Consider the following 13,575-nt stretch of genomic DNA (forward strand, 5'->3'; position numbering starts at 1 on the left):
TAATGATGGTGGGAAAGTCACAGGTAGTGTCTTCACGTTGGTTTAGAAGCCTGGACTATTTTTACAGTAACGAAACATTTGCGCTTTTATTTGTGCCGTATATTTGCTTATTTAATAAGGACCATTGTTGGTATTACGCCGGTCTGAGAGGGGAAGAACGATCCTAAACTTGATTTATTAAATTGATCTATCAGGGGGTCAGTGCTGAAAATGGTCTGAATCTGTATTGTTGCATCGCTGATGAGAAATACATGTTTTCTCGAGATGAGGACAACCCCGACAAGGCGCCAGCTATGTGGTGTGGTGGAGTGCGCTGTGTCCGTATGCGGTGTTTCACCAGGTAAAACATATTCCTCACAGAATCTTTCTCTGTTGTTCAGGGGCATAGACCTACTGTAGCCTACCTACGTATAGGCTACAGGTCCAGGCGGCCAATGATTTGAGATTGACCGTTACCATTGACATTGAGGGTGAATAGTTTTTCTGTTGTCTGTTATGGTTGCAATTTCTATTATTAAATGTGTAGATCAAAAATAATAGTATGTTGAGATAGATGATGCAACAGTGTTATTGGTCAATATAGATTATTTTACAGTTTTGTTATTGGTCAATGTCTATTATTTTACAGTGTTGTTATTGGTCAATATAGATTATTTTACAGTGTTGTTATTGGTCAATATAGATTATTTCACAGTGTTGTTATTGGTCAATATATATTATTTCACAGTGTTGTTATTGGTCAATATATATTATTTTACAGTGTTGTTATTGGTCAATATAGATTATTTTACAGTGTTGTTATTGGTCAATATAGATTATTTCACAGTGTTATTATTGGTCAATATAGATTATTTTACAGTGTTGTTATTGGTCTATATAGATTATTTTACAGTGTTGTTATTGGTCAATGTATGTTCTTGTAGCTAGGTCTATATGGTGTCCATGTTCTGATTTCACATTTGCACCACAGAAAATAGGAAGACAACAAGAACTAATCACATCTATACAATCTAATATGTACAAATAATAAACTATAGTAGCATTGTTGATTTGAACATACATCTCTGCCAGACTGTCAATATTATCCCACATAGGAATGATCAAACAGTGTCAGAATGTGTGTGTGTGTGTGGTTTCCAATTGATGTTTAAAAAAATCATCCAGTAGACATATTCTGCAGCTCTCCAGGTGAATGGACCAGAGTAATTGTGATATCGTTTCAGGACACAACTGATAGTGTAAGTTGAAGTGTGTCGGAACAGGCACTCAGTATTGTGTTTACTTTAGAGTCATGTACTCCATATTAGTGTTATGTAAGACAATAGCATAAACACATGGATGCTTCCCCTATTGTATCAAATTCCCATTTGTAACTGACACGCAGAAATAACATCAAAGATATCAACACAGGTATTTAAAACAACATTTGTTTCTGAGAGATCAGAAGACACACCCAAAATATTTTATTCAGAGAAAAACATGTAGATTTTAATATTGATGTATATATTTTATCAATCAGACATCCGAGATGAGATCTTGACTGTTCTAATCGAGATTATGTATGGTGTCTGTGTGTTCCTCATACTGTAGAGAGGATGTATGGTGTCTGTGTGTTCCTTATACTGTAGAGAGGATGTATGGTGTCTGTGTGTTCCTTATACTGTAGAGAGGATGTATGGTGTCTGTGTGTTCCTCATACTGTAGAGAGGATGTATGGTGTCTGTGTGTTCCTCATACTGTAGAGAGGATGTATGGTGTCTGTGTGTTCTTTATACTGTAGAGAGGATGTATGGTGTCTGTGTGTTCCTTATACTGTAGAGAGGATGTATGGTGTCTGTGTGTTCTTTATACTGTAGAGAGGATGTATGGTGTCTGTGTGTTCCTTATACTGTAGAGAGGATGTATGGTGACTGTGTGTTCCTTATACTGTAGAGAGGATGTATGGTGTCTGTGTGTTCCTTATACTGTAGATAGGATGTATGGTGTCTGTGTGTTCCTTATACTGTAGAGAGGATGTATGGTGTCTGTGTGTTCCTTATACTGTAGAGAGGATGTATGGTGTCTGTGTGTTCTTTATACTGTAGAGAGGATGTATGGTGTCTGTGTGTTTCTTATACTGTAGAGAGGATGTATGGTGTCTGTGTGTTCCTTATACTGTAGAGAGGATGTATGGTGTCTGTGTGTTCCTTATACTGTAGAGAGGATGTATGGTGTCTGTGTGTTCCTTATACTGTAGAGAGGATGTATGGTGTCTGTGTGTTCCTTATACTGTAGAGAGGATGTATGGTGTCTGTGTGTTCCTTATACTGTAGAGAGGATGTATGGTGTCTGTGTGTTCCTTATACTGTAGATAGGATGTATGGTGTCTGTGTGTTCCTTATACTGTAGAGAGGATGTATGGTGTCTGTGTGTTCCTTATACTGTAGAGAGGATGTATGGTGTCTGTGTGTTCCTTATACTGTAGAGAGGATGTATGGTGTCTGTGTGTTCCTTATACTGTAGAGAGGATGTATGGTGTCTGTGTGTTCCTTATACTGTAGAGAGGATGTATGGTGTCTGTGTGTTCCTTATACTGTGAGAGGATGTATGGTGTCTGTGTGTTCTTTATACTGTAGAGAGGATGTATGGTGTCTGTGTGTTCCTCATATGTGTATCATCAGTAAAATCTTATCTCTTGGTCTTTCAGTTAAACCTTGGCTAAATCTAGACAGTATCATCTATTTTTTTAGACATGGGTTCGTTGGGTCTCACCACACCTTCACTCTCTCAGTAGTGCAATCAAAGTATTTTCTCTCATTTGTGGTAAAGGATTCTCATCAGACTTGATACAGAGTTGCTTTAACAATGAAATGTGTTGGGATTGATTTCTGAGTTGTTAACGTTGATGCTGTGAACTGTTGTTTTACAGAACGATGGCCAGAGCCTCTGATCTCCAACACATGGGAACTAGGAGACATCCAACCCTGCTCCGGATATCCCTGCTGGTCCTTCTTCTCCATGTAGCCAGAGGTGAGGCGTTACAACCAGTAAACAACACAGACCGTCAGAAACACACCTTTTCAGAACACAATCCAAAGGCTGTAGTGAGAGGCCGTTGAGGAATGTCTCATTGGTCTGTGTCGCTGTCTGCAGAGTGATTCTGAGAATCCCCATCCTACTGTAAGGCTGGAGTAGTCTGACATGCCGGTCACTCAGCATTACCTGCCGTCAACACACACACAGGCAATGCCTTATATCTCCTAAGTATAGAAAAACCTGCTGGTCTGGTTCGAGTCTCACCTGCAACTAAACATCCAGAAATGTGACAAAGATGTTTGTCAGTCAACACACAGTGGAGATGGAAACAGTCACACTAAGGCCGAGAGGTAGGGAGGAAGAGGAGGGAAACAGTCACACTAAGGCCGAGAGGTAGGGAGGAAGAGGAGGGAAACAGTCACACTAAGGCCGAGAGGTAGGGAGGAAGAGGAGGGAAACAGTCACACTAAGGCCGAGAGGTAGGGAGGAAGAGGAGGGAAACAGTCACACTAAGGCCGAGAGGTAGGGAGGAAGAGGAGGGAAACAGTCACACTAAGGCCGAGAGGTAGGGAGGAAGAGGAGGGAAACAGTCACACTAAGGCCGAGAGGTAGGGAGGAAGAGGAGGGAAAGAGGAACAGTTGAGAAAAGAGGAAGGATTGGGTAGGTTTTTGTTGTAGTGGATGGAAAAAGGCCTGTTGTCAACAGCCAGTCGACTTCTTAACAGTAGGCTTTTACTGGCCATTCTGGCTGGTGCATTAATCTGTTGAACTTTTTCGGCATTGTTCACTTATCTTGTTAACACAGACTGTCTGTCGGACTCCCTGATCTGGGGAAGTGGCCCGAGTGTCTAATGTTGTCATGACACTGACCAATGTTGACTTCTCTGTTTCTGTTCTCAGGAGATGCCTCTGTAGAAACAATCTCGGTGCTCATGTCTAATGCATCCTCGACCCCACCCCCCACATCCCTCACAACCCCTCACCCATCACCACTGCACACTGCCTCATCCAACATGACTAATGAACCAATGACATCCACCTTGCCTTCTCCATCCACTATTCTGCACTCGACTTCGCCCATCATAACGTCCACTACCAACAGTAAGTTAGATAATCCTTATACAATATGTTCAAAACTCATCATTCAATGACACTCATTGTACAGTCGGACTCAGCCAACAAATAGACTCCTGTCTCTCCATTTCAGTGACCTCTAAAAATGCCACATCTCCAGGACCCTCCACTCCTTTGCCAATAACAGTCACCTCTAATGCCACTACAGGTAGGTCAACAGCCTCATTTATAGTGGAGGGGTTTAACACAGTGAGTAATCATACTATTGGCTGTATGTGTGATAATGTCTCTGTATAATAGAGGAGTTTGTGTGGAGCAGGAAAATAATCCTGCAGCAACAGGAAATATGAATTATAATGAAGCCTTTTTAAACCTCGAACACACTACAATTTTGCATTTCCTGTTGCATTGGTTTGCACGGATCCTCACATATCTCCTCTCCCCTCTCTGTTTCAGAGTCAGCAGAGGTGCATTGTAACTTCTCACAGCTCTGTGCCAATCAGTGTACGTTTAATGAATCATGCTTATAATATGAATATATGATATTGAGGCATTAGTCTTTCATGTCCATTGTTAATTTACTTATTTATGTTAATTACTTTACGTTAAACAGCATTTTGGGGGGAGGGGGGGGGGAGAAATGTGCTTTATAAATAAAGTATGATTGATTGATTGATTTGAAATGTACGATGTAATGTGTATGTTTAACAGCTGTGTACTACTGGATGGTCCTTGCGGTGGATGTGACTGGAGATCTGAAGAATGAATCAGACATCAGTGGCTGGGTAGGCCAGAAGACAGTGAATGAAACTTGATTGACTGATGTGTGATGAATCCTGTTGAAACTGTACATTTGTTTCGTTAAACATGAAATGTGACAGCATTGTTTTCCTGTTTCAGTTCAGGGCTCTATTTCATTCTCTCTTGGACTCCTGTGAGCCCTCCAACCCTGAACAAGCAAATGGCACAAATTCGACTGACACACTGCCAACTACCTCTGTCAGTCCAACATATCCCACCCCCTACAACATGACAACATGGTTATACAACTTCACCACGACAACACTATCCCAGAACTTCAACAACTTCACCACGACAACACCATCCCAGAACTTCACCAACTTCACCACGACAACACTATCCCAGAACTTCAACAACTTCACCACGACAACACCATCCCAGAACTTCACTAACTTCACCACGACAACACCATCCCAGAACTTCACCAACTTCACCACGACAACACTATCCCAGAACTTCACCAACTTCACCACGACAACACTATCCCAGAACTTCACTAACTTCACCACGACATCACTATCCCAGAACTTCACCAACTTCAACATGACAACATTGACAACTAACATGACAACTTTGCATTACAATAGTACTCCCCCACACAACCGTAGCATGTCCACCCCACCCTACAACCATAGCATGACAACTCTGTCTTCCAGCTGGCCCCATAGCACCACAAGGTAAAGTATTCAGTCCCACGTCATTATTGCTCATTAAGATTTATACTGTAGATGTACAGAAAAGGTTGTTTGAATATCAAAAGAAATTACTCTTCTGAAGCTATCTCTGTTTATTCACGGTCTGTTCTGTAGTGAGGAGCATGAAGGTGGAAATATGACTGCTGCCAGCCTGTTTCAAGTAAGACGACATCTCTCTCCAGACAAACCTGCCTTAATGTGCATGTCAACATTAGAGGGCACTTTTTCTCTGTCTGTAAAAGTATGTGAGTTGAATCAAAACTCTTATCTTTACAGGACATTGAGGTGACGTGTGTCAATAAAACAGGGATCAGGTTAGTTGATCTCACAGGTGGCTGGTGGCCCCTGAATTGGGGAGGACGTGCTCATAGTAATGGCTGCAATGGAATTAATGGAGTGGTATCGACACATCACTTCATTCCAGTCATTATTATGAGCCGTCCTCCCCTCAAGAGCCTCCTGTGGTGGAAATACCTCTACTAATTTCAATACTACAGTTCAACATCCTCTGTCCCGCTCCATGCCTTAATACTGCCCAAAACCCTCCAGGAGGACTAACTGCACTGTGCTGCTGAGGACGAGGAAGCCAACGTTTCCCTGTTGTTTACAGCGAGCCCTGATGCTGGGACAGGAGAACAGCTCCATACAAACCCATATAGTGGGAAATAGAGTGGAGAGAGTGGGTGAGTCGCACTTGCCCTAATGTGAATCTGAAATCTCTCATAGGAATGTACATTTACTTGAGCCTAACGTCTGTTGCTTGTTACTTGTAGGTAAGGGTCTGTGTGCAGGTCAATTGCCTCCAAGTAATGGTTTTGCAAAGTGCACTGGCTTCCTGAATGGCACTCTCCCTCTTCCAAACACGTGTCACACTCCAGGGCCTGTCAATATCTCATGGTCAGTTGGAGATCACTCAGGAAAATGTAAAACTATGCTGCTGTTTCTGTGTTTGAAGTTTTTCTTTAGTATCAAATCATCCTCTGATACGAACATGTTGTATCTTACAGTGGACATGCAGGGACTGTTTACGTACCACTTGGAAATCAAACCCAAATGGACTGTGGTATGCCCCCTAAACCTCCCACCGGTAACAACTATGACATTTTTTTCACCCTTGCTCATTTACCCATGTGATAGTGTAATACTCCTTTTCCACATCTAACAGACAGACACATTCATTTGCCAGTTCAATCTTCAGTGGGTGTTTCAAACAGTTAGATGTATAGCGTGGCAGGTGTAATTACAGGGTACAATGAATATCTTAACCTCCGAGCTCCAACAATGCAGGTCAAAGTGAAATAAAAACAATAAAAGTAATAATAAAGAATAGATATAAATATAAATAAAATATATATAGTGTGCAAAGCTGTCATCAAGGCAAAGGGTGGCTACTTTGAAGAATCTAAAATCTATTTTGATTTGTTTAACACTTTTTTGGTTACCATATGATTCCATATGTGTTATTTCCTAGTTTTGATGTCTTCACTATTATTCTACAATGTAGAAAATAGTCAAGATAAAGAAAAAACCCTTGAATGAGTATGTGTGTCCAAACCTTTGACATGTACTGTACATATTAACACTGTAATGATGGTAAACCCCTCTATCTTGATAAGTACCGTATTCCTGCTTTTCAGATTCGGAGATTGTCTGCAACTGCTCCTCTTACTGCTATGGTACAGGTAAATACAATATTTACAACTACTCCTCTTACTGCTATGGTACAGGTAAATACAATATTTACAACTACTCCTCTTACTGCTATGGTACAGGTAAATACAATATATACAACTACTCCTCTTACTGCTATGGTACAGGTAAATACAATATATACAACTACTCCTCTTACTGCTATGGTACAGGTAAATACAATATTTACAACTACTCCTCTTACTGCTATGGTACAGGTAAATACAATATATACAACTACTCCTCTTACTGCTATGGTACAGGTAAATACAATATTTACAACTGCTCCTCTTACTGCTATGGTACAGGTAAATACAATATATACAACTACTCCTCTTACTGCTATGGTACAGGTAAATACAATATATACAACTACTCCTCTTACTGCTATGGTACAGGTAAATACAATATATACAACTACTCCTCTTACTGCTATGGTACAGGTAAATACAATATTTACAATGAACTGCTCCTCTTACTGCTATGGTACAGGTAAATACAATATATACAACTACTCCTCTTACTGCTATGGTACAGGTAAATACAATATTTACAACTACTCCTCTTACTGCTATGGTACAGGTAAATACAATATATACAACTACTCCTCTTACTGCTATGGTACAGGTAAATACAATATTTACAACTACTCCTCTTACTGCTATGGTACAGGTAAATACAATATTTACAACTACTCCTCTTACTGCTATGGTACAGGTAAATACAATATATACAACTACTCCTCTTACTGCTATGGTACAGGTAAATACAATATATACAACTACTCCTCTTACTGCTATGGTACAGGTAAATACAATATTTACAACTGCTCCTCTTACTGCTATGGTACAGGTAAATACAATATATACAACTACTCTTCTTACTGCTATGGTACAGGTAAATACAATATTTACAACTACTCCTCTTACTGCTATGGTACAGGTAAATACAATATATACAACTACTCCTCTTACTGCTATGGTACAGGTAAATACAATATTTACAACTACTCCTCTTACTGCTATGGTACAGGTAAATACAATATATACAACTACTCCTCTTACTGCTATGGTACAGGTAAATACAATATTTACAATGAACTGCTCATTTCACTGATACTGTGATGGACCCGCTACACTTGTTCTTTTCCCACCATGTGATAACTCTCTCCTCTTCCTCTCTCTATAGCTGCATACTATACCTTGGGCATACAGATCAAAGATCCCGCTATGAATATTTCAAAAATCTTCTATATGGTGAGTTGTTTCTGTTGTGTCACCTGTTTGTGTGCATATATATGTGTGTGTGTGTCTTTGTAACTGTATGCATATTTGTGTGTGTGTGTGTGTGTGTGTGTGTGTGTGTGTGTGTGTGTGTGTGTGTGTGTGTGTGTGTGTGTGTGTGTGTGTGTGTGTGTGTGTGTGTGTGTGTGTGTGTGTGTGTGTGTGTGTGTGTGTGTGTGTGTGTGTGTGTGTGTGTGTGTGCCTGTGTGCGTGCATGCGCTGTGTTCCCCAGATTGATCAGCTAAAAACTCCTCCACCCTGCAACAACACCTCAGAGACACAGTATGTCCTAATTTCTTCATCTGTTATACAACAGTTTTCTCTCTGCTTAGCATCGATATGCTCACACTTTCCAATTCGATCCTTTCAGCTCAAATGAACCCCAACAGTACATACAGTGCCATACCTTACTACACTAGGTTTGACATGTTTTCTGACTTCATTCTCTGTTCCAGTCCTCCCTGTCCCTTGCCCATCATATCAACTATCTACCAGGTGATTTTATTATGAGATGAAACCCCAAACCCCACAATGAGCTTTCATTGTTTTATGTTGCTCTGTAAAGACATCATTTGAAACCTTATGAGCTATTCTGTGTTGTTTTCACACAGGATGCTCATGTGGAATGCAATGGCGCAAATACCAAGTGAGTTCCTGTACTCCTTGCAGGCCTAAAACCTTTACAGTGCATTCAAGACGGCCCTTTATGTGGAGGGATTATGGTGGTGTGACTTATTAATAACTATACCATTACTGTTTTATTACCAGTCTCCAAAGCTGCAGGGTTATCGTGCGCCTCAACCGTTCGGTGCCTATATGTGCAGTCAGTACTGCATTGATGACTGTGTTCAATGACAAGCATGGTATTGGCTATAATGGAACGGTGACCCGAGCAGGTGAGTAGCCATACCATGGATGGGGGAAGCTGACAGCATCTGGGTATTTATTCATATACATTATACAGTATGTGTTTCTGACTGTTTGTGTTCATACATTTCACACAGCCATTTGTGGCTACCCAGGATCCAGTGGCGGTCTATTGAATTCAACCTTCACTTGGGAGAGTATCAACCTCAACACCACTTTGTTCTGTGAGGCTGAAAAGACCACTGTCATTGTCAGCTGGTCAGTTCAGTCTCTCTTTGTGTGCTTCAAAGACATCAAAACCTTGTTACACATTTTGTAATTGTGTAAAACACTGTGAATGAGTAAGGAAATTGCACATTGCACATTGATATTTGTACATTTAAGTTATATAGCTATTTATAAATCGAGCCCTGAATGCTAATTGGTTGAAAGCCGTAGTATATCAGACCATATAGCACAGGTATGACAAAACATTTATTTTCACTGTTCTAATTATGTTAGTAACAAGTTTATAATAGCAATAAGGCACCTCGGGGGTTGTGGTATATTGGCCATATACCACACCCCCTCGGGCTTTATTGCTTAAATATATCATTGACTATATGCACTGAAGATCTACATGTATCTGTCCCTTTCTCTGTTTAGCAAACAAGGGAAAAATATGTGTGTGCTCCTGAATGAAATGTGCGACCCCATGCCTCCTTCTACATCGCCCAGCCCAATGGCCAACACCACTTTACCTGCAACAACAATACTGCCTCCTCCACCCAATGTCACTATACACCTAAACACCCCCTACGTCCCATTGAACACAACATTAGCTCCACTAAACACCACTTCTAAAGCTCCAAATACAACCATCGCCATGACAACCCTGGGTAATACCACTACAAACTCATCAACACCCATCATTCCACCAGTGAATCCCACAACAGCTTCCCCAAAGTACACCACGACAGCTGTTACAACAACCCCCTACGTCCCATTGAACACAACATTAGCTCCACTAAACACCACTTCTAAAGCTCCAAATACTACACCACCAGCTCCAAATACAACCATCGCCATGACAACCCGGGGTAATACCACTACAAACTCATCAACACCCATCATTCCACCAGTGAATCCCACAACAGCTTCCCCAAAGTACACCACGACAGCTGTTACAACAACCACCGCAGGTAACCCTCAGGATACTGACCCAAGCTGATCTCTGACCTAGCCGGGCCATAGCTGGTACTGCCACATGAATCTACATTTAAAATGTAGACCCAAAGTCAAAGTTCCCTTTTGATAACATCCTCGTTTTTATTATGGATCCTTTTCCCCCACAGCGCCCAACACCACAGCAGCTAGTAGTGAAGAGCAGGCCAATCAGCTGCTGGATCTGACTAGTAACGTGTCCAAGCTCAACTCCTCCCAGGTGGACCAGCTGGTGTCCCAGCTAGAGGCCCTGCTGGCCGGACCCAATGTCAGCCTGGGTCTGGGGAAAACGTCTGTCAAAATCGTTAGCAACCTGCTGGGTGCCTCCTCTGACACCCTGGCCTCCTCCTCCACCAAGTGAGCTGCCTGGGTTTAAACAATCTGTTGTAAATGCTGCTTGCTGTGCTGTACCAGAAATGAGCACTTATATAAAGCCAGTAAAGAGACTGTGACAACATTTTCGTAAAAACCGGAAGAAATCGTAGCAATGACCTTGACCAGCTTGCGCATCAGAATAACAGTTGATTTTTCTACCAGGATCATTGGGATTGTTGATACGGTGGGCCTGAAGCTGGTCATTCAGCAAGAGGCTACGATTTTAACCAAGTCGGTTGCTGTCGCTATCAAAACAGTGGACGGCACTAATTTCCAGCAAACATCTTTCTCCATCCCGGACCCCAACAATGTGCAGGTAACCTTCCAGTAAGGAAACACTGAATAGTAAATACTGTAGCCTCGGTTGCCGTCAAAATACACGCAGAAGTAATGTAGGACATCCTGCGCTCTGACGTATGTCTGGTAGGGTCTGTTATGTAGATAGACACATAACTGCTGTTGGTTGCTAAGTGTTAATCATAGAGAAATGTGTCCCCTCCAGATCCGTGGAGATGGCAGAGCCAGGAGAAGTGTGAGAACAGAGGCGTCCTCCCTTCCCCAGGGCTCCGTCACGTTCCCCTCCTCCCTCACAGCGAACCTCTCCCATGAGCAGCAGCTACAAGCCTCCAGACTCCAGTTCAACTTCTACCAGAAGGCCACTGTGTTCCAGGTGCTTACCTTCTCCTCGGTATTCAGTACTGTCCCAACCTGTTGCCAAGCCTAAACATGTATTGCTACTTAAGCAGCCCTTGCTATTTATATAGATATGATGACTTTGGATAAAAGTCACATAAATCGGTCAGAAATGAAGAACTGTGAAATAATAGTAGTAGATAATGTAGTAAAATAATGTATAGACAATGCCATATTCTTTCCATGCCGTTCCTTAGGACCGAGCCCTGGGAGACAGCAGGCTGTACAGTGGGATACTGGGAGCCAGTGTGGCCAACCTGTCAATCAAATCTCTGCAGCAGGACGTGGTGATCACCCTGAGAAACACTGAGCCCGTCCCAGTGAGTCAAACAGTCAAGACGTTTTCCCTATGTCAAGGATGGGACATCTTGAGAAGGATTTAACACTCTGTCTTCTCTTCATCATTTGTCTACACAGGCAAATGTCGTGGTTTCATGTGTTTTCTGGGACTTTGGCTTGAATGGTAAGTATTTATCTTGTGTCTCCCAAAATGAAAGGAAGACTATCTCTGACAATTGACAGGTATTAAAGAATAAAAATGTTTTTTTTTCTCTCGTAGATGGCTCAGGAGGCTGGAACCGAAAAGGCTGCTCTGTCAGGAACAGCACAGAAAATGAGACTGTCTGTGCCTGTAACCATCTCACCAGCTTCGGTGTGCTACTGGTGAGTACTTCCTGAGACAGGGGTGCAATGTGATCTCTCCCATTCAGTCTTTGTCAACATTCAAGGACTTATTTTTAGAATAATTCAATGTGTACAACATGTTTTTGGTATTTCTTCTCCCAGGACATCTCCAGAACGGGCATAACCAATCATCTCCAGGCCACAATCCTCACCTACATCACCTACATCGGCTGTGGTATCTCCGCCATCTTCCTCTCCGTCACTCTGCTCACCTACCTGGCCTTTGGGTGAGTCTGAGCCCCTTGTGATCAGTGCAGGATATCCATGATATCCCCTACATGTACAAATTACCTCGACTAACCTGTACCACCACACACTGACTCGGTACTGGTACCCACTGTATATAGCCTTGTTATTGTTATTTTATTGTGTTACTTTTAATAAAAATGTTACTTTAGTTTGTTTAGTAAATATGTTCTTAACTCTGTTTTCTTAAAACTGCATTGTTGGTTAAGAGCTTGCAGGTAAACATTTCATGGTAAGGTTGTTGGTACCTGTTGTATTTGGCGCATGTGACAAATAACATTTGATTTGATTTGATTTGGATGACACCCACCTGGAGAACTGATGTAAATACAAAGACATATAAACAAGCTGTAATCAATGTAATACCATCCTAATTCCAATCCTAATTCTTTTAGGAAACTGCGTAAGGACATCCCATCTAAGATCCTGATCCAGCTGTGTGTGGCTCTGTTGTTTTTAAACCTGGTGTTCCTGGTGGATGCCTGGCTGGCCCTCTACCCCGACGCTGTGGGCCTGTGCATCTCCACCGCCTGGTTCCTGCACTACTTCCTGCTGGCTTCCTTCACCTGGATGGGCCTGGAGGCCGTCCACATGTACCTGGCCCTCGTCAAGGTCTTCAACACATACATAAAACGCTACATGCTCAAGTTCTCTCTCGTCGGCTGGGGTAAGTGAAAAAGTGATTCTGGGACTGTCATCAGAGTGAAGAACAGCCGCCACGTTCTTACAAAAGTAACAGTTACTTACAGTTCAATGTAGTCTGTTGTCTCTCGTCATAGGCATCCCACTCCTTGTGGTCATCGTCGTTATTGCTGTTGATAAGAACAATTACGGTCTCGTTAGCTACGGAAGGTATTCAGATAACTCCCCTACAGATGACTTGTAAGTCCCTTGCATTTTGTTCAATAGTCAACATGCCAATTTACAGCTAAAGCATTGGTATGGAGTGC

General features: G+C 41.9%; 1 protein-coding gene across 1 annotated transcript in view; it reads left to right on the forward strand.

The window, feature by feature from the left end:
* Nucleotides 1–13,575, forward strand: part of LOC124007123 (mucin-3A-like) — a 17,540-nt gene continuing 3,965 nt past the window's right edge. Inside the window, exons 1-29 of the mRNA XM_046317442.1 lie at nucleotides 1–340; nucleotides 2,909–3,009; nucleotides 3,916–4,116; nucleotides 4,223–4,297; nucleotides 4,546–4,593; nucleotides 4,801–4,874; nucleotides 4,990–5,567; nucleotides 5,700–5,745; nucleotides 5,862–5,899; nucleotides 6,135–6,268; nucleotides 6,359–6,482; nucleotides 6,593–6,672; nucleotides 7,223–7,267; nucleotides 8,463–8,530; nucleotides 8,790–8,839; nucleotides 9,013–9,052; nucleotides 9,169–9,203; nucleotides 9,326–9,453; nucleotides 9,562–9,682; nucleotides 10,070–10,605; nucleotides 10,759–10,984; nucleotides 11,165–11,318; nucleotides 11,505–11,672; nucleotides 11,893–12,015; nucleotides 12,113–12,158; nucleotides 12,255–12,358; nucleotides 12,482–12,606; nucleotides 13,021–13,292; nucleotides 13,405–13,507. Coding sequence (XP_046173398.1) covers nucleotides 252–340; nucleotides 2,909–3,009; nucleotides 3,916–4,116; nucleotides 4,223–4,297; nucleotides 4,546–4,593; nucleotides 4,801–4,874; nucleotides 4,990–5,567; nucleotides 5,700–5,745; nucleotides 5,862–5,899; nucleotides 6,135–6,268; nucleotides 6,359–6,482; nucleotides 6,593–6,672; nucleotides 7,223–7,267; nucleotides 8,463–8,530; nucleotides 8,790–8,839; nucleotides 9,013–9,052; nucleotides 9,169–9,203; nucleotides 9,326–9,453; nucleotides 9,562–9,682; nucleotides 10,070–10,605; nucleotides 10,759–10,984; nucleotides 11,165–11,318; nucleotides 11,505–11,672; nucleotides 11,893–12,015; nucleotides 12,113–12,158; nucleotides 12,255–12,358; nucleotides 12,482–12,606; nucleotides 13,021–13,292; nucleotides 13,405–13,507 — 3,932 coding nt within the window. The 5' untranslated portion in view covers nucleotides 1–251. The remainder of the gene's footprint in view (nucleotides 341–2,908; nucleotides 3,010–3,915; nucleotides 4,117–4,222; nucleotides 4,298–4,545; nucleotides 4,594–4,800; nucleotides 4,875–4,989; nucleotides 5,568–5,699; nucleotides 5,746–5,861; nucleotides 5,900–6,134; nucleotides 6,269–6,358; nucleotides 6,483–6,592; nucleotides 6,673–7,222; nucleotides 7,268–8,462; nucleotides 8,531–8,789; nucleotides 8,840–9,012; nucleotides 9,053–9,168; nucleotides 9,204–9,325; nucleotides 9,454–9,561; nucleotides 9,683–10,069; nucleotides 10,606–10,758; nucleotides 10,985–11,164; nucleotides 11,319–11,504; nucleotides 11,673–11,892; nucleotides 12,016–12,112; nucleotides 12,159–12,254; nucleotides 12,359–12,481; nucleotides 12,607–13,020; nucleotides 13,293–13,404; nucleotides 13,508–13,575) is intronic.

Source organism: Oncorhynchus gorbuscha, linkage group LG20 (assembly GCF_021184085.1).
Source record: "Oncorhynchus gorbuscha isolate QuinsamMale2020 ecotype Even-year linkage group LG20, OgorEven_v1.0, whole genome shotgun sequence".
In the NCBI taxonomy this organism is placed as follows: Eukaryota; Metazoa; Chordata; class Actinopteri; order Salmoniformes; family Salmonidae; genus Oncorhynchus; species Oncorhynchus gorbuscha.